Source organism: Chlamydotis macqueenii, chromosome 17 (genome assembly GCF_036417535.1).
Source record: "Chlamydotis macqueenii isolate bChlMac1 chromosome 17, bChlMac1.mat, whole genome shotgun sequence".
Classification (NCBI taxonomy): Eukaryota; Metazoa; Chordata; class Aves; order Otidiformes; family Otididae; genus Chlamydotis; species Chlamydotis macqueenii.
In genome coordinates this window covers 9,208,983-9,228,555 of record NC_141572.1, presented here as the reverse complement: position 1 = coordinate 9,228,555, position 19,573 = coordinate 9,208,983, and the positions used below count along the sequence as shown (strand labels likewise).

General features: G+C 52.6%; 1 protein-coding gene across 6 annotated transcripts in view; it reads left to right on the top strand.

Annotated features, from left to right (window-relative positions):
• The window catches only part of SEPTIN5 (septin 5), a 42,845-nt gene extending 23,713 nt beyond the window's left edge, over positions 1-19,132 (top strand). For 2 of the 6 annotated variants that reach the window (XM_086761637.1, XM_086761633.1), the window contains exons 2-11: positions 7,998-8,094; positions 8,640-8,726; positions 9,296-9,419; positions 9,585-9,719; positions 10,352-10,469; positions 10,824-10,925; positions 11,817-11,913; positions 13,273-13,408; positions 15,333-15,435; positions 15,750-19,132. In XM_086761637.1, coding sequence (XP_086617763.1) covers positions 8,085-8,094; positions 8,640-8,726; positions 9,296-9,419; positions 9,585-9,719; positions 10,352-10,469; positions 10,824-10,925; positions 11,817-11,913; positions 13,273-13,408; positions 15,333-15,435; positions 15,750-15,806 — 969 coding nt within the window. In that variant the 5' untranslated portion in view covers positions 7,998-8,084 and the 3' untranslated portion in view covers positions 15,807-19,132. Of the gene's footprint in view, positions 1-4,828; positions 4,997-5,093; positions 5,129-7,997; positions 8,095-8,639; positions 8,727-9,295; positions 9,420-9,584; positions 9,720-10,351; positions 10,470-10,823; positions 10,926-11,816; positions 11,914-13,272; positions 13,409-15,332; positions 15,436-15,749 lie in introns of those variants that run through there. The other 4 variants (XM_086761635.1, XM_086761634.1, XM_010128801.2 and 1 more) reach the window with 4 other exon arrangements.
• The last annotated feature ends 441 nt before the right edge of the window (positions 19,133-19,573 follow it).

Sequence of the window (19,573 nt, the reverse complement as noted above, 5' to 3'; positions counted from 1 at the left end):
TGCATCAAGAGCTTCCAAAACTGCTGATGCTCTTGTCATTTGGATGGAGAACCCGAGAGCTGGAGAAGCAGTACCCTTCCATTTCTGAGGATAAATCACCATTATTTTCCACCCTCTCCCTCCAAAGGGCTCCCAGCCCAGCCAGTTTCTGTGAGATGGAGCAATATGTACCTGTTTGTCTCCCAAGCATCCCTGTTCCCGGCTTCTTGAGGCTGGCAGGGCTCTGCTCTACCTCAGTCTCTGCTTTTTCCAGCTGTGGCTTTGAGATGAGTGGCGGGGAATCTGTTTAAGCCTGATTTGTGCTACAGAGCAGGAGGATGAAGCAGAGGGAAAGATGAGCAGTGGCAGTGCTGAGAGACTGCTGCAGACCTTCCAGTGCCGTCTGGTTTCTTCTCCCGTCCGAACAGGCTAAACATGGAAAGCTCTCTCCTTTGCTAAGGTTTTGAATGTGCTTGCAATTAGAGGTGCCAGCGCCTGCGATCCTGCGTGAGGTGGAAGCAACGAGGGTTCTGGGTTTGATCTGCAAATTGGTGTCTGTCTGGCCTTGGTCAAGGGGAGCCACCGTGGGAGCTCCCTGTTCAGACACTGAGCCCTGTCCCCCGTGGGACCTGCTGTTCTGCAGGCCGGCTTCTCCCTCGCGTGGAACATGTCGGTACCGCACCAGGGAGGGGCTGACCTCCTCCCGTGGTCCTGCAGAGAGGAGAGCAACCAGCGCTTCGTGGGAGAGTCCCAGCCAGCTCCACATCTGCCCAGTTAGGTTTTGCTGATTATCCTAAATGATGAGCAGAGGAGCTGGGTGTGACAAGAGCTGTGAACTTGCTCCAGAGGATTCACGGGTTTCAACAAGCAGGAGGCAATTTATGGTTGTTGGTCCTTTTTCAGAGCTGGAAGTGGAGGCATCGCGTGAGTCACACAGTGCCTCTCGGGAAGCATGAGGTACTTCAAGTGGAAGCAGGGAGCACAAATACCTTTAAAATGGAATTTGATAGATTTCTGGAGGGATTATGTGACAGAGCAGCAGTGATCCTTGAGCGGAAATTAAAGCTTGACCTGCTGGGTAGGTAAAAGAGAAGATAGGAGATCTAGTGCTGTGTTGATTGTGCCTGTGGCACTGAATGTACAGAAAGATCAAGCGTGGAGGCTGCCGAGGAGAAGGCCTCGTTTTGCTGGGAGCTGGGGGCTGCTGGGAGGAAGGTGTGTGGGGCTCTGGTTGTTGTGGCTGGAGCCTGGCCAGGATGGTGTAAATTTAGCTGAGGACAGAATGTCCTCTCCCTGCTCCCATCCCCATCTCTGATCTGTGCTGGTCTCTCCTCCCTCATCCTCCCGTCATTTCTGCGCCTTGCTTGTCTCGCGTTCACAGCCGCCTCTGCCCATCGCACTGAGCTCCATGTGGCTGATCTCTGCCTGTGGCTGCTGCCAGGTCCTGAGTGCTGGGTGGTTTTTTTTAATGAGCGTATCGCTTCCAGCTCCGATGACTGTGCGATAGCGCAGCCCCGTGTCTGCCTTCAATTAGGGCCATTGGTGAAGCACGGCTTCTTGTTCCCTGGGCTGGCGCTGTGGAGTGCAGCCTGGGGTTTCGCCCCCGCCTACCCTCGCAAGGCTGATGGGCTGTTCTTGGGGAGCGTTTCCATGCTCCAGCCAGCTGCCCGGTAGTGAATTTCACGTTCTGTGAGTTTACATCTGAATACATGAAATATTGTGTTTTCTCTCCTCAGAACCCTTCTTCAGCACTGCAGGCTAGAAATCCCCTCTAACAAAGGGAAAAGTAGGACTTTGCTCCATTGCTGCTAGTGCACAGCCACAGCTCTTCCCACACATGCTGTGTCCCCTGCCCTGAGCAGCCCTGAAGGCTTTGCTCGCTCTGAGTCGGCTTTTACAAGCCAAAGGAGAGGGATGTTGCAGAAGGATGGGCGTGCGGTTTGGCTCTGCCCTGGCTCCATGGTTAGTAAGCAACTGCTCAACACAGCAGCAGCACAGAGGGGCTGGGCTCTGCCAGGCAGCACTCATTGATTATTTTTCTGTCTTTCTCTTTTGCTGGCACAATTTGTCAAAGAAGGACAGGTCCTTGAGGTGGGGTCAGCTTGGTGCACCCCAAGCCTGACTTTCCCTTGCTGAGGTGATCGGTGGGTTGGGACCGAGCAGAGCTCTGCTCTGACAGTCAGAGACCTGCGTTCTGCTGCCGGCTTCACCCTGAGCTGCTGCTGCTCCTGCCTGGAGAGGAGATTTCAGGTGCCCATGGCCCATGACCCAGTGGAAGAAAACACTTTGGTTTTGCTCTGGATCTTGAAAGGGCAAAGATGTGCATTTCCCTGCGAAGCTCTGCTGGACGCCGTGTGTGAGATGTCCTGTGTGCTGTTTTTCCTTTTTTAAGGGTGTTGTACATCAAATTTCTTGTTGGAGGAGCAGGCCAGGGTTTATGCTGGGCATTTCCAGGGGCTGTGGGGAAAGGGGCAATCTGGAAGACAAGGGACAAAATAAGGTTTGACTTGGCTATCTTTGAGAAGTTTGCACATGGACCAACCTGAGCCAATGGCTCTGGGTGTGTCATATGATACATCTGAGGGACACAAATGTGCCCTCTCCTTGGCCCATCTGGTTTGGCAGCTCTGAGTAAGAGAGGAGCCAAGATGAGCATATATAGGAGAGGCAGAGGAGGCTGAGTATGGGACCAGTTGACCCTCCTTCAGCATTTTGAAAGCCATAGCATTGGCCACGCAGTCTTAAGATGCTCTCTGTAACCAAGACCTGCCTCTCTGGGTTTCTTTTCCTAATCTGCTCTCTGCGTTCCTAGGCATGCCCTCCTGGCTGGAGTTCCTCCCTGGCTGCCAGTCCGGAGAGTGAGTGTGATGTGTGAGAGCTCAAGGCGCGCAGGAGACAGTGGCTCCTTGTTCCTCTCTGCACTGTCAGCATGGCTCCTGGAGCCATGAACAACACTGTGGTTTTGTTGCAACCAAACCATTGTTGACTTCATCTGTGATCCCAGCTCTGAAGAATGCTCTGATTTGGTGCAGTGGGCTCGCGGGGACACAGCATGTCTCCATGTACCCAAGGAAGATGCTTGTGGTTGGTGGCCATGTGGCTTGTGGTCCCCAGACAAGAGTTTACCAAGCCATGAGAATTCATAGGGGTTGGAGAGAGTTTGCTTCCAGCTATTGTGGTTTGTGGTGTGGAAGGACTGGTGAAACCTCTGTGTTATCGCAAGTGAGTGTTTGGATGTATCTTTGGTCTGCCCAGTGCAGTGTCATACCTTCATTGCTCTCCAGTCATGCGCAATGTGCAGAGCCCAGTGGTGGAGTCCCTCAGTCAGGAAAGCAGGGATTAGGTATTGTGAATCTAGGAGAAAAAAACAGTGCAGTGAGTGTGGCTTGACCTACCACTGGGTTGGGAGCACGTTGTAGGATTATCGTCTCCCTGAGGAATGGAGCAACACTGCAAAGCAGGGGCACAGCCGTCGAACAGGGACGTGTCCTGAGAGGTGGCAATTCTTGTCACACCTGGGTCTCAATCCAGGCCTTCCACTTGACTGTTACATGCAGAAATGATGGGGAACAAAACCCAATGGGTGTAATTTAAGGTTGCTGCTGGCAGAGCAGGGTGATTTGGAAAAGGGCTTAATGCATGTAGTATGACAGCTGCCATATGGCGGGAGTTTTCCTGCTCTGGGAGTGTTTCCCAGTTCTCCTCCATTTATTTTTCTTAGCCTTTAGGACCTTGTGCCTGCAACTTCTGAGGCCGCCTTACCAGGGCAGACCTTGCTGTTCAGGTACTCTCTACGGTTCCCTACAGTTCCCAGAGAAGCAGCAGGAGCTCTGGCTGGGAGCAAAGCAGGAGCACGGCAGCAGCCTGCATCCTTCCCCATTTGGGAGCAGAAAGCCGCTCAGGAACCTGTGTGGCAAGTGGCAGGTTCCTCCAGCACCACCAGTGTTGCCGTCTCCTGTGACTTTATTATAGGTGCTGTGATATTAACCCCTCAGTTTCTGGAATCATGTGATTGTATGACACTATCAGCTTTTGTCTGTTTCAAATAATTTCTGTTCAGTTTCTATGGCTGCAGAGAAAAGCTGCAAGCAGGTCTTATGTGTAGGTTCAGAACCCAAACTTGAGGTTTGAATGCTATTTCTGGGCATGCTAGGCTGTTGCTGGGCTGGGTACTTGTGCTTAACGAATACATGGATACTTCTTTATTTTGAAATGTCTTCAAAGCTTAAAAGGTCAATACATCAGCTGCTCTTCCAAGTGGATTCAGAGATGAGGCTGCAGTATAGCCTGGACTAGACAGCAGATGGACCTGCACCATGTGGAGGCAGATCCACCTCAACCAGGACTAGGATCTAGGGGTTAAGTTTGGACCCAGCTTTTTGGGAGCTTTCTGGATCCTTTAGACCTCTGGACACATGGCCAGAAGCAGCACATTTTCACCAGGAGTAGGTTTTCTTGCAGCAAACCTTTGTCTCCGCTGCATCAGTCAGGATATCTAAGAAATCCTGCAGCTGAATTAGCCCATCTGACAAAAGCAGTCAGACTCACAACTGGGACGGCATCCGGTACGCGCACAACCTCTCCGCAGGACCCTGGCAGAGCGAGAGACGTTGCCTCTGGCCTTCAGCCCGGTGGCTTTTGTCCTGTCCTTGCTGGCAGACTCCTCCCGCAGTACAGGCGGAGGCAGGAAATCCCAGGCAGCTGCCGTGGGAGCCCACTTGCCTCTCCTCTCTTCTCCTCGCCTCTCCTTCTCGCCTCGCCTCGCCGGGCTGCTGCGCCGAGGCGAGCTGAGCCAGCCCTGCGTGTGTGTGCATGCGTAGGCGGGGGGGCTGCCGCATGGATTTGGCGAAGGCTGGGAGGAAACACATGGGTTGGGTGTTTTTTTTTTCTTGGCCCGGGGTGGCTGTCCGTCCTGCCGACCGCGGTTATGGATTCGATCATTATTCAGGAGCGGTTAGTGGAGCGGTTGCTTTCTCCCCGGACGCAGGCACAGCGAAGCCACCCGGCCAAGCTGAAGGTACGGGGATGTATTTATAGCTCTGCGCGAGCTGGGGAGCAGCAGGGACAGGAGGGGGGGAGGATGGTGCCCGAGCAGACGTGTACAGCACGAGATGAGACCTCTGAGGAGCAGAGGAGCGGAAAGACGCTGGTAAGGGGGAGATGGCAGGGACAGAAGGGAGAGGAGCAGCCCCCGCAGGAGCCGGGCAGAGGGGCGCGATGGACAGCTGGGAGATGCACGACATATTTTTGTGTGGTGATTTGATTCCCTCTCTGAATGGCGTGTATGTGCTTAGGGTTAGCGCTGTGTGTGTGCCCAAACACGGTCTGGTTTGTGTTACCGTGTTAGCGCTGTGCTTTGCTAGCCGGTTTTCTTTCTGCTTCTGCAAATGCTGGTGGGCGAGTGGTTTTGCTGACAGTCCCATGCTCAGCCCCAGACCCGAGGCGGCAGATGCACACAGGAGGTGCCCCGGGGACTGTTTGCATTATGAATTTATGCAGCTTTCTGGCAATGAAGGGAAGCGAAGGGTCTGCTTCTCCTCCGGGGCTGGGCTGTGCTGGTTCGTGCAGACACGGATGTGGCGGCCGTGCCTGGCCGGAGCGGAACGGCTGGAGGAAGGGCTGCCTGGGAGGGAGCTGGACAGCTTGCGCAGGGCCCTCCAACCCACCAAATCGTTGCAGCTGGCAGGCATGGTGCAATCGTGTTCTGTTGTAGTGCTCAGAGGAAGAGGAGTGGATGCAAGTAGCATATTTGGAGCCCTTGATTGAGGCAGGGGCATGAGGATCCCGGCACAAGCTTCATTATTTCTTGGGTTTGCTGCAGGCCTGGGGTAGGGGCTATTCTTCCACCAGAGAGGTGAGGAGGGAATCGGGAATGGCAGGAGCTATGGAGGCCGTGCTGCGTACCCTGCCTTGGAGGTACAGACAGCCCTGCAGACAGCTTGGTACGGGGAATGGCTTCTCCTCTTATCCAAAAGATCCCAAATATCTCTGCCCCTGACATGAACAGAACAGAACCCATCAGTGTTTTCTTCCTTTGCGTGAACTCCCAGGGAGAGCACTGCCTGTCAGGGAGCCTGGGCCACCCCGGCTGGGTGGTGGAGGATGTGAGGACGCAATGTGTTGCCATGATGTATGGTAAACAGGCGAGCGTATGCTGAGGGAGAGTATGGATGTGTTTTGCTTGGCTTGGGGAGGTTTGGGCCCCAAAGGTTGGCCACATCTCTTGGTGGCCTCTGCTGCGGTTTTTGGGGCACTTTCCCAGGCGCATGGGAGCGGGACACCAGTGGGAGCAAAGGCAGCAAATGGAGGAGGGAATGGGGAGAGGGACTCCTTGTGCCAGACTGCTGCTGGCTCAGCTGGATGAGACCCTTTCCTGACAGCTGGGGCTGGCGAGGGAAGCGCAGTGCAGTGACCGGCTGTCCCAGCCTGTGTCAGCTTGATTGGAGCTGGCTCGCAAGGGTCAGGAGCATGCGGAGGGGGCTGTGGTGCCTCCAGGAACTCCCTCAGTCTGAGTCTCCCATCTAGTTAATGGATTTCAGCTTTTCACAATACAGAAAGCCACCTTCCATCCTGTGCATGGTTGCTCTGCAGATAGCATGTGTGTTGGGCCCTAACGAGGCTGGTGAGTGGTGTAGAGCTTTGAGTGAGGCAGACACCAGGCCCAGGAGGCTACCTGGGCTCCTTAAGTGTGATGCTGGTGTTGGCATACCAGCAGAGATGGTAGCACATGCCTGTCACAGTGTCCTGACACAGCTGGGATGGGAGCACACGTTGGTTGTCTTAAAGCTGAGATAAAGAACTGTGGGTCTAGGCTGGCTGTGGTGCGGGGGCCGTGGTGCGGGGACCATGCTGTTATACCTGAGAGAAGGCTTTTAGAAGAAGGAGATCCCTCTCCACAGTTTCCCTGGCATCTTCTGCCTTCCCCTTTACCGACACATTGGCTCCAGCTCCCAGAAGGGCTCTGCAGTGTGTCCATGACTGGTCAGAGGAGGGCATGACTGCGGACAGGGCTTTTCTCCTTGCCACTCTGGCTGCCTCCCACTGCAAGGGAAGCTCTTCTCGTAGCCTTGTGCTCAGCACTGACCTTCCTTAATGCAAAGGAAATGAGAGTAACACATGTGTCATGAGTAACGGGCCATGTCCTGCACCAGCTGGGATCTGCTCATTTCAAGTGTCCTGATTCCACCGGGCTGTGCACTTAGTGCACTTGTACACAGCGTGTGCCACGCTTGTGGGGTGGCTGTGGCTCTTACCTCTGTGATGGCAGGCTGCATAGCAGTAGGTAACGCTGCAGTAATACCGTATGTAAGACCCTCACCAAAAGCATCTCACCGGTGTTCTCAATACTTTCATGTCTTCTGACTTCCCATGCTCCTTGAACTTCCATCTCTTCAGAAATAACACTAGAGATTATTCAGGATTTCCTCTTACTCAGCCAGGAGTGGCTGTGACACAGCAGGAAATAATCCTGTCTCAGGTCAAACAGAAGCCAAGCCACCGTGCCTTGCTCTAGACACGGCTAAGGACACCATAAGCTAATTACAGAGCTCTCCGTCAGGTACCGCATGTGCCTCTGAGTGAGAGATGCAGAAATGGCTCTCAAAGACCCGGGAGCGGGGACATTTGGTGATCCTGCTGTGAAGGGAGCCTGTGACTGTGCAGGAGAAGCAAATTGTGTGTCAGTAGCAGCTCCAGGTGTGCTATCTGGTGGGAGCAGCGGGATGTGCCTTTTCCCTTGTGCTCTCCATGCTGAGAGGCTGCTCTGAACTGCCGTGTTGGCTGGTGAGAGCAGCCAAGCAGGGCTGCAGCTGAGGGGAGGTGGGCTCAGAGGGCCGGAGGCCCTGAGCCTAGAGGAGGTGCGTGCCTGGCCCTACACCACTGCCAGGACAGGGACAACCTCTCCTACACCCCTTGCTCTGCCTCTAGGACTTTTTGAGTCCATCTCCCTGTCGCTGTGTGAGGCTTGAGCAGGAGGGGTGGCACACCCTGACCTGCTCCTGTCCACCTCTGCCCTGCAGGACCATGAGAAGCAGTACGTGGGCTTTGCCACTCTGCCAAACCAGGTCCACCGGAAATCCGTGAAGAAGGGTTTCGACTTCACCCTGATGGTTGCAGGTGAGACTGCCCGTGGATGGAGGTGGCTGGGCGACATGGTGGGTGCGTGCAGAGGACCAGCTCTCCCCACTTCCTGCGGGTGCTCCCTTAGCATCTGGGTCCTCCCCTCGCTCAGTTCGGGTCCTCCTCTCAGACCTGGCTTTGCTCCCCAACCTGTGTTGCAGTCACACTGTTCCCCCAGGAGGAATGTGCCCCTCCTGACTGCTCATAACCTGCTTGAGCAAGCACTGAGTGTAGCTTCTCCTCCAAGAGAGTGGCTGGTTTGGGTGGTGAAGACAGGGCCAGCCAGAGACCGAGGGAAAGGAAGGGGAGGGAGGATGGAGGAGAGCTGGGAGATCACATTTGTACAAGGATTGAGATATCTTACAGCAAAAGTCCTCCCACTGCTGGAAAAATGTAATGCGTATAAATGGCTTCTGACAGCTCATTTCTCTCAACTTCCTCTGGCTCACGATTCAAAGCCTTGTTCAGAGTTTCATTTGTAAGTCAATTACTGGGTCATGTTGCTTGCTTTTTCCTCCTCCCCTTCGCACTCTGTCAATTAGGAGAGTCGGGTCTGGGCAAATCCACGCTGGTGAATAGCCTGTTCCTGACAGACCTCTACAAAGACAGAAAGCTCCTCAATGCAGAGGGTAAGTTGGGGACCAAGGGAGGTGAACGGTTCTTGTGCTCACAGGTCCAGACTGTCCTAAGGACCAGGACTTTGGTTCCTTGCTTCAGCAGCAGCTACAGGCTTGGCTGGATCCCAGCCCTGTTATTTGTCGCTCTGCTCTCCTTTGCTGATTCCAGAGGCACTAGCATTCAAGCAACAAGGGTTTGGCTGCAGGGCTCTCCTGTCCTATGAAGGGAAGACGAGGCTGCAGAGCAGCACTAGCCCTTTGGGTTGAGATGTTGAGATTTGTCTGTTGCTCTTGGGTGCTGGAGGGTAGTAGGGATTCCCCTTCCCAAGTGACTGGAGAAAGTGTCCAGAATAGCTGGGCTACAAGCACTTCAGACGTCTGTGTGTCTTCTCAGAGTCTGTCTGCCTGGTGCTGGCCTCTCACGGTACCACTCCCTTGAAGCTCCTTAGAGGATGATCAGGGTTTTTTGAAACCGGTGTTACTCCCTGTGCTCAGTGATAAGGAGAGAGCCAGCTTGTTGTGTGTGTGAGCAGGGATCCCCAGTTACTGCCTGGCTTTAACTCACGTATTTCTCTACAAAGAGAGAATCAACCAGACAGTGGAGATCGTCAAACACACAGTGGACATTGAGGAGAAGGGTGTCAAGCTGAAGCTGACCATAGTGGACACACCAGGCTTTGGAGATGCTGTTAACAACACTGAATGGTGAGCAAGCCACCACTGCCTAGTCCTTGGCCACATCTGCTTTCTGTCAGTGCTTCACAGGAAGGAGATCTGGCAACAGGAAGGGGATGATACTGCCTCATGTTCCCTAGGAGGCAATGTCCTGTTAAACACATGATTTTGTTTTGATTGAATTACCCTTCCCAGCTGGAAGCCCATCACCGACTACATTGACCAGCAGTTTGAACAGTATTTCCGTGATGAGAGCGGCCTGAACCGAAAGAACATCCAGGACAACCGAGTGCATTGCTGCCTCTACTTCATCTCACCCTTTGGGCACGGGTGAGAGGCCCGACTCTGGGGCTGGGGTGTGACTCTGGAGGGAAGATCCTTGTGTCCCACGATTGCCCTATAGCGACTTGTACGTTGGCAGGGCTGTTGGCACAGAAGAGCCATCCGGATGCTCTCCCTTGGCTGACCATCACACCACCTCACTGCCTGCGACCATGCAGAGCAGATCTCCCTCAGGCCTTACAGCCTGTTTTGTAAATCAGGAGAAATAAAGCCACACAGACTTGTATCTTCCTATCTAGCTAAGCCTGACTGACGGGTAGGAAAGGGAACTTTAAGCTGCCTTCAGTTCTTGCCCCTTCCTGGCTCATGTGCCAGTCTAGCCTGGAGCAGCTGGAGGGGCTATGCTGGCTGCCTGTGGCATGGGACAGCCAGAGGGAGGCCCTAGGCAGTATTTGACATGCAAGGGAATGAATTCCCAGCCTGTGCCTGTGTGAGACAGCAGCTAAAATCTGAGTCAGCTTTCCTGAAGATACAGCCCTAGCTGAGCGCTGTCCCAGTGCTGCCCCAGGCTCTTGTGACAGTGCTGTCCTTTTCCCTTTGGATGGGTGGGTGGGAGAGGCTGGAGGGGAAGCTGCCCAGTGTGTCCTTGCTAACCGTGTCCCTCCTCATCCCTGCTGCAGGCTGAGGCCTGTGGATGTCGAGTTCATGAAGGCTCTGCATGAGAAGGTCAACATTGTGCCCCTGATCGCCAAAGCCGACTGCCTGATCCCCTCCGAGATCCGGAAGCTAAAAGAGAGAGTGAGATGCTGATTTTCTGCAGGGGTATATCTGATGTGGCGGCAGGGATGTGCTGAGGAGGGAGGGGAGCAATATACTTCAGATTTTATATATATACAAATAAAAACATAGTGTGTGTGTATGCACATATATATGTTTATATATACCCGGAGTACCTGCAAGTCTCATTGCAGCAGTGTGCTGCTGTGAGAAGGGAAGTGGTGTCTGCAAAGAGGCCAGCTCTAGGAGAAGCATCAAATCCTTTTGCTATCTGTAGGCTATAGAAAATCCATGGCAGCACAAACAAGGAGTAAACCGAGCGTTTCTATATTGTTCAGTGTTATATCCTTTTGTTTTTCTCCTGCATGGACACAGATCCGGGAAGAGATTGACAAATTTGGCATTAAAGTGTACCAGTTTCCTGAGTGTGACTCTGATGAAGATGAGGAGTTCAAGCAGCAAGACAGAGAGCTGAAGGTAAGGAACCTGCTCAGCAGGGGACTGGGAAGTCTGGCTCAGTGCATCGGTTGCTCCAGAAGGAGCCAGAGCTGCCCTATGTGTGCCAAAGGCCTGTGCTGCTAATACCCAGGGGACAGCCTACGTTGGCTCACATGGTGGATGGCCTGGAGAAGGTGCTGATGTCCTTGCTGGGGCCATGAAGTCAAGTGTGGCATGAAGACATGGCACTTCTGCTCTCCCACCAGGCAGTGTCAGTCTTTCCTTGGATGCTGGGTTGTATGGCATTTATAAGCATCTGTCTCTGAGTGATGCCGTCAGCAAGAAGGAACGATTTGTGAGTGATAAGGCACCACTGTGACATACTAGTTGCATGAGCGGAGACAAAATGATCATACAGACCCCATGGATCATAGATGCCCCAGCAGCTCAGGTCTGACCCTCTCCCAGGCTGAGCCAGGCCTGTGCGTGCATGCAGCATGTCCTTGTTTCTCCTGTCAGAGATGTGCAATGGGCTTTCTGAGCAGAGAGGAGCACAGTCCTCACATCCCTGCCTGGACAAACTCTTGGCCTACATTGTCACACTTGCTTGGTGTCCCAGCCTCTCTGCTCTGGCTTCCTTGTAGAGTTTCCCCTCAAAGAAGGGATGCGGGCACCTGCAGAGACACAGCTTCCCTCGGGACAGCTGAGGAGGTCTGGCTGGGAATCAGGCTACTTGCAGATCCCAGTGCCTTAGACTTTTCTCTGCAACTGAGTTGTGGTGTCCTGTGCTGTGGCACATGTGGATGTCCCTGTGCCTTTCCTACCAGCACTTTCCTCCTCCTGTTCATCTCCACTTGAGCTTGTCCGTTGGAGAAGGGATCTGTGGGCAGCCTCAGGCTGAGCTGGGCTCAGCGATGCCTCTCATTGCAGGAGAGCGCTCCCTTTGCTGTCATCGGCAGTAACACTGTGGTGGAGGCGAAAGGCCAGCGAGTCCGTGGACGGCTCTACCCCTGGGGCATTGTGGAAGGTAAGCGTAGTGCCTGGGAACTGGCACTGTGAGCGGGGGGTAGATGGAGGGAAGGACAGGTGGGCACCTGCAACAGAGATGGCAGGGGGGAGCTCACCTCTGCACAGCTGTGGCTGACTGTGCCACCTTTGGCGTATGGCAGGGACAAGGGAGGGTAGAAACAGGCACTGGGACCTGCTCAGGAGGTGTGTTAGTGGGGGGGGGGGTGGCAATCACCCTGCCTCTGAAGCCATGACAGAGCGAAGAAGAGAGGATCCAGTGTGAATGGAAGAATGCTTAGGCTTTAATGCCCTGGGATATGGCTTCTTATTAAGGTGAGAGGCTGGGCATTGCCAGTTTAGTTTCTGGGCAGAAGCCATTAATCTCAGCCAAACTGCATCGTAAATCCCCCTGCACTCTTCTTTTCTCCTGCTGCTCCTGTATGTGCTGGAGTTGCTGGGCTGAAGGCTGTGCTAATGCTTAATGTGTTTCTCTCTAACTTTATTCCTTTCTAAAGGGAGAAATTTAATAAAATCTGTAGGCAGAATAACCCTAGAATGCCTTTTGCTGCTGTTCCTGACTCCCCCATGCTGGCACATTGCTTTAAGATCTTAGAGCTTTAGATCCTCAAAGCCTGTGTGTGCACTTGTGGGCTGGTGCCGGCTGCTTGGGCTGCCCAGCTGCTGGGTCTGCTCTCTCGCTGGCTCTGGAGGAGGCTGTGCCTGTTGCGGTGCTGGCATTTGGCAGTGGAATCAACTTTGTGAAACCCTGGGCCTGACAGAGCCAGCTTCCCCCAGCCCTGCAGAGAGGTAAATGGAGATCACTGTGGCGAGCACACTGCTACTGAGCACAACGCTTCCTTGCAGAATCCCGCAGTGCTGCCTGGGGCCTAGCTCTTCATGGTAACAGAAGCTTTCAGCTCTCCTGACCATTGCCTGCTCATGACTTTGCCCCTCAGGGGCTAATTCAAGTCCTTGGGGGAAACCATCCTGCCTACAGCAGCCTTTTGATCAGTCCTAAATTCTGAGAAAGGAGCAGTTTGCCTCCAGTGCTCACTGTGGTTATAACAACAACATCCCCTGTACCTGGGAGCAGCATCTTTTTTCAGGGCTCTGCTGCACATGCTTAATTAATTGTCTTAGCCAGAAAAAATCCTGGGAACATTCACCTCAGCAGCTTGGCCTTGGCTTTCAGAAGCACAGAGCATCATCAAGGCCTGCACCAGGGACGGGAGAAGAGCCCCAGGCACTGGTGGGGAAGGGGGAAGGGGCCCTGGGGGGAGTTTTGGTCCAGTCTGGGTGCCAGGAGGTGAGAAGGGGCTCCCTGGAGAGGGCTGGTGAGGTGTGACATCCAAGCACTCTCCTGTTCTTGCTTCTGCAGTGGAAAACCAGGCACACTGTGACTTTGTGAAGCTGCGGAACATGCTGATTCGGACACACATGCATGACCTGAAGGACGTCACTTGCGATGTCCACTATGAGAACTACCGAGCTCAGTGCATCCAGCAAATGACCAGGTGGGCCCCCATCACTTCAACCGGAGGTGGCAGGGCTGTCTCACTCTCTGCAGAGCTGGGGTTGCTCTCAGAATGACTTGTTGGTCAGGAGGCTGTGAGTCTGCTGAGGACATGCTGGGCTGCAGCCTGGGGAACAGCACTGGGAAGTTCAATAGCAGATCCAAGCGTGTCTCCCACAGCCTGCACCCATGGTGGGTATACTTCTGAGAATCCATGTTCCTGTGTGAGGATTCCCCATGCAGATCTTGGGAAATAGGCCTGGAAACGCTTTTGAAGAGCTGTTCTTAGCACTGGGTGAAATCCATCCAGCCTAATGAAACAGGGGATAAACCGTCTCTCTGGTGGGCGGTAGCTGCGTGCATTGCCGAAGAGGAAGGCATTCTGGAGTCTTCAGTTCTGTCCAAATGACAGTGTGACCCGTGGGATGCTGCTGCTTCTCAGACAGCAGAGCCCAGGCAATCGGCAAGACTCCTAACACATCTCCAAAGATTTCTCTGCATTGTCTTCCCATTGCATTTGATTCTCTGTGGTTTTAGTCACAATGATCAAAAAATAGAAGAGACCATTCACAGGCTTCTCATTTAAAACCTCTTTTTTTATTTCTTCCTTCCGTGACTGGAATACTGGTGACAAATTTTAGGTTTAAGTAGGTCTTGGCTCATCTGTTGTAAACCGTTCCCTTCACTTCCTGCCTGAACTGGCCGGGTAGCTCTGTGCTGCCACGTGTCAGAGCAGAAATGGCTGCCCTTCACCAAGGAGCAGTCCTGCATGTGTGCAGCTGTGCGGGTTGGCACATTCTGTTCACACGCACTGTATCTCAATACTTTTGCAGAGCAGGCAAGCCTGTCTTTTTCAACAGTGAGAATACAGAGTCCCAAAATAACTATGTTAAACGCTAGAGATCTGTGAGAAGTGTCACAGCTGCTATTTAGGTAGGCTGTGTGTCTATTAAAAGAAGAGCACAATGAAAAAGCAATTGCTCAGCTTAAGAAAAGCTTAACTGTCGTACCATTTCTCATGCCATAGCTAGTTCCGTGCCAGTGAACCAGACTCATAAAACCAGACCGTGGCCGTTTCTAGCAGTGGGATAAGGGTCCTTCTCTAGAGAGACGTTCTGGGAGGAGATCCCAAGCTCCAGGGCTGGAATTGACTCAATAATGAGCCAACGGTGACTCCAAGTGGTGAACGCCTGCAAGTGGCATCTTGAATTCCGAGTTTCAACACAGGCATCTTTGGCCTCTACCACTGCCTCCTAAACTACAGAGAGCTCCTCTGACTTTTGGATGAATGTCACCTCCTTTCTCTCTCCCCTGCCTGCACTTGCGTGCACCCCCAGCCCTTATCACGGTGCTGCTGTGCCATGCCTGTTGTGTCTCATGTCTCATATCTCCCACCTCCTGAATATGAGGGCAGGCTTTGTTATCAGACTTGCAGTGATTAAACTGCTCCCCTGTTTTTATCTTCCTACAAAAAAAAAAAAGGACCACGGTGAGCATGTGGTGCCTTAGGGATGCCGATAGTTTGTGTTGATGCGGTGTATATATGTAGGTATTTGCACAGATGAGCCAAAGGAGACCAGATATATCGGCTGTAATTGTCTCTGCTAAGCTTGCCAATGCAGTTACAAAAGGTGGTCAGAAACATCAGCCCTTTCTGTGTTTCCTGTCAGTGTAAGCCTGGTTTGGGTTTTCTGTGTTAGCTACCCGCAAGCTTCTATTTTGAACACTTTTATTGACTTTGGTCTCATTCTGCATCCAAGTGTATCCCACATTTCTGTCCCACAGCCCCTCCACCTGGCTAGGTGTGTGCTGCCGCATTGCTGGCAGGTCTGCCGTCGCGAGTGACAGCCATTGCATGGTGACACCAAAGCCAGCCAACCTGAACCACAACTGACTGCATTTCTTCCCTCTCTCCGTCTCTCTAGCAAGCTGACTCAGGACAACAGGATAGAAAGCCCGATTCCTATCCTGCCTCTCCCAACACCGGACACTGAGACAGAGAAGCTGATCAAAATGAAGGATGAGGAGGTGAGACCCGTTTCTGCCTGAGCCTCCTTGATGTTGGAGCTGGAATTTGAGGAGTTTCTCCAGGATTCCCCCACAGAGATTGTCCTGGGGCTTCCTGCTCCTGGCTCCCACCATCGTGGGCTCCTGGTGTGGAGGACAGGGTATGAAAGCTGTTGCTTCCTCTGTCAGGGAAATGTGGCTCCATTCCACCCCAGACACAAATACCTCTGTGCTCAGGCAGGAGTTAATACTCTCTGAGGAATCCCTTCGCCAGCTCCAAGGGACTGCCCACAGTGCAGATCCCTTTTTGACTATTTCTTCTGTGTCTCATGCAGTTACGTCGGATGCAAGAGATGCTGCAGAAGATGCAGCAACAGATGCAGGATCAGTGAGAGGCAGGTACTCGGAGGGCAGAGGGAATCCCCCAGTGACCATCTGAGGCCTGGCAAGAGCTGTGAACGTTTAGAAAAGGTTTCCCATTGTACAGAGACTTGTGGGCAAGAGCTGCACCCGCACCCTCTAATTTATTAGCAGCAATGCTGGCTTTGCAGTCAGCTAGACTGTGGAGGAGGCTGTTCACTTAACAGTTTACTGATGTGTATTTCTTTTTTAATAATTATTCTTTCTTTTCTTTTTTCTTTTTTTTTTTTTTTTTTTTAAAGAAAGTAGCCTGGGAAATCTCTTAAGGCATCCTAAAAAAGAAAAAAAGAAAAGAAAAAGATCTCCGTTTCCTGTGTACTAATCTGTTGTTTAGGAATGCTCTGGTATTTAACGTCCTGGTTTCTCTGGTGTACGAACTTGAAGACTGTCTGTCAATGCACGTAAATGTTTACTCCCAGCTGAGGTGCTGTGCCCCCCTCCCTGTTCCCTTTGTCTGAGGCCAGCACAAGCATTGTAAAGGCAGCCGTACCCTGCTATGAGTTTGACCTGCACTGCTCGGGCTCCTCAGCCTGGGGCCAGCTCTGGTCCAGAGAGCTGGGGCTGGGGTTTTCTCTGTGCACTGACCTGTTCAGGGGTCCTGATGGTTGCCTGGCTTTCTGCTTGGGTTTTTCTGATTTTTTATGTTTAGTTGGTTGGTTTTTGTTTTCCTATCAAGAAGCTCCAGGATCTTTGCACTGAGCAGCAAGGGACTGAGTCTCTTGAGGTTACTTTAGAAGAAAATGGCTTCTACTGCTCTCAGTTATGTCTTTCTGACAGAGAGGATGAGTTGTTGAATATTGCCTGCACGGGGGACATGATGGAAGTGAGCACCCTCCCCGCCATGGTTTCCTCCCATGGCAGGCTGGAGGTGTTGGCAGAGGAACCTCAGGGCCCTGCATCAGCTGGGTGAGGGTATCTCATGGTTTAGCTCTGGTCGTCCAGCTGCAGTGTGTCTTCAGTGTCTGCTCTGAAAAGCACCATGGCAGCCAGAGTGCTTGGCTGCGACTTTGGAGGGGTTAGAAACCCTAGGGCTGAAATCCAGCCCCAAATGCAGAGCTATGCCCTTCCCCCAGGCTTTTTCTCCCCCTGCCCGGTCTGAGGCTCTTCCTGTCTCAGTGCTGGGAAGGCTGGTGGATCTGCTGGGCAGAGATAAGAGCATTCTTTAGGCAGAAGCTTCTGTCCTGTTCTTGCTTTCTGCAGTATTTTTAACTTTAGTCCAGCCAGAGCAGAGCCTTGCAGTGTGATGTGCCTGACAGGGGAGGCCTCACCAGCAGCACTGCCGCACTCACAGGGAATCAGGGCTGTTTGAGGGAGAGACACTTGGCTCTTCCCTCCGAGTTCAGGGAGCGCTGCCGTGGGCTGGGCCCTTCTGCTCCTCTGACTGCCAGCCTGATTCCTCTGTCCCCTTTCCCCCTTTGTGTCTTCTCCTCCATCTCTGGCTCTCGCCAGTAGATCTCCCTGGGTAGGAAGCACAGTGTTGGCCAGGAATAGCCAGGCCTTAAATTCTTTTATTAGGCACTGCATTTGTCTGATTCCTCCCGTGGGGCTTTACAGTCCTGATCAGGGCCTGTCCCAAGTGGTGAGTAGGTTGGCTGGTTCCAGTTATTCACTGTACAGAGCCTCTGCTGAGCCAGAACATGGGCTGCAGGGGCAGGGGAGAGACCCTGGCAGTGTGGAAGGACAACGCAAGGGTGGAAGCCGCTTGGCAGAAATGTGCAAGCTGGGCAAGAGCAGTGTCCAACAAAGTTTTTTATTTTTTTTCTTTCATTCTCCCTTGTATTGGGCTCATAAGTGACAGTGGCAGTGCCAGCCTAGGAGAGGGGAAGGGTCCAAGGTGCTTGAGGAGGAAATACAGCCTTTCTTTGTGCGATGTGCTTACTTGACCAGTGGAGCAGCCTGAATCAGGAGCTTCCTCTACGTTTTCTGGAGCTGGTTTGCTGCTGTCTGAAGCAGGAGGGCTGCTGAGTTCTCAGCTTTATCTGTGCTAGCATAATGGGAAACACCTTGCGGTACCTGTCCCCTCTCTTTTTTACACTAGCCTTGTCTGTGAGGAGGATGTTCTGTTGCAAATGAGCTCTGTTCAGCTAGAGATGTTCCTCTTTCAAACATTCATTCCTAGAAGACAAAGGAGACCTTTACCCTTTAGCACAGATGTAGAGGAGCTGACAGCCTTTATCCTGGGCTGTGTGGAATTGCTGTGTGCTGATGAGAGCAAAGGGTGCTCTGGTCACAGGCAGGGAGGATTGCTGGGGATGAATCTGCCCGTGTCCCTCTGGGTGAGGAAGGCTCCATCAGCTCAGTGGACATGGCTCCTACATCAAATCGATTGTCACAAGTCTGTCCTCTACAGAGAGATGAAGCCATTGGCTACCAGCTGGTGAAGATGGTTCAAGTTGCACTTAGAAAAAAATGCACAGGAATGAGGCACCAGAGATGGCTTCTACAGAGGGGCAGTGATACTGTTCCCTGCCCAGAGCACCAGGGTTTGAGGGCTGACTGGAAAGGGATTAGAGATTGACTTTGGGGAGCACCAGTGATTCAGACTCTGGCCTGGAAGGTGACATCCATTTATTAAAGGAGCGTTTTGTACTGCTGCATTGAGCTGCACAGTAAGGGGAGAAGAGACTCCTGAACAAATGTCACTTGGCCATTTGGCTCTGGCAGTGAGAAGTGTGGATAGGAAAGTAATTTAACACCTCCCCTCACAAAACCCTCCACAGCCTCATCTGCGACCCCTGCACCCCTAGGCACATTCCTGTGCCTCTGCCAAGCTTTGCCCTGCTGAGTGAGCCGCTGTAGGGGTGGTGTCTCCTCTGCAGAGCTGTCCCAGGCTGCAGCTGGGGCTGTCCATACAACATCTCGGACCTTGTGCCGGACTGGGGAGGGAGCCGTGGCCTGAACTCCTTATGTGCCGCTGCTGTGCTGGTCCTGCCTGCAGTCCTTGCTGCCTCCCCGCATGCCTCCTGCCAGAGAAGGAGGGGGTCCCACCCTTCGTGCTCTGCAAAGGTGTTCCCTGCTCCTTCTCACAAACCCCGCTGTGCTTTAACGCTGGCTTGCTCCTGCCATGCAACTTCCTCACCCTCTGCTCCATTCCTAGGCTCTTTGTTTCCTGTCTGTCTGTTGGGTTATTATAATATATATTTTTTTGTAAATTTCTGTTTGAACATTTTGTCATTGTGAACAAAGAAAAACGAAACCTTTTAAAACATATCCATTTTATTAAATGATTATTGTTATTATTATTAATAATGTTTACTACCTGAATTGATCAGTGAAATAAATACATTCAAAAAACCAACATCTTTCTGTTTAATTTTCAGTCCCCTTGAGCAGCATTATGGGCAGGAGAGAGAAAAACGGATACTGTTTCTCCTTTTATCTAATTCTGTCAGAGCAGGCTCCAGGCAGGGCTTCCTGCATGGGATTTCAGCCTGTTTATGTCAGAAGCTAGACAAGATGATCTCAAAGTTCTTCTGTCTCTAAGCTTCCCCTAGGAGCGGTGTCTAAATCAGCAATGGGCAGCTGGGCAGGATCCAGTCCCAGGAAATCCATTTTGTAAGTAGCCATAGGAGCATTGCTGATTCTGTGCTGCATGCAGAGCCAGGATGGGTCTGGCTCTAGATCAGCTCCGTGCCACACCTGGCCTGAACACCTGCCTGTGAGTAAATGTAGCACCAAACGCATGAGACGAGGTAAGTTTGCTGAGCAAACTTACCCCGCGGTAGTCGAGCTGCTCCCA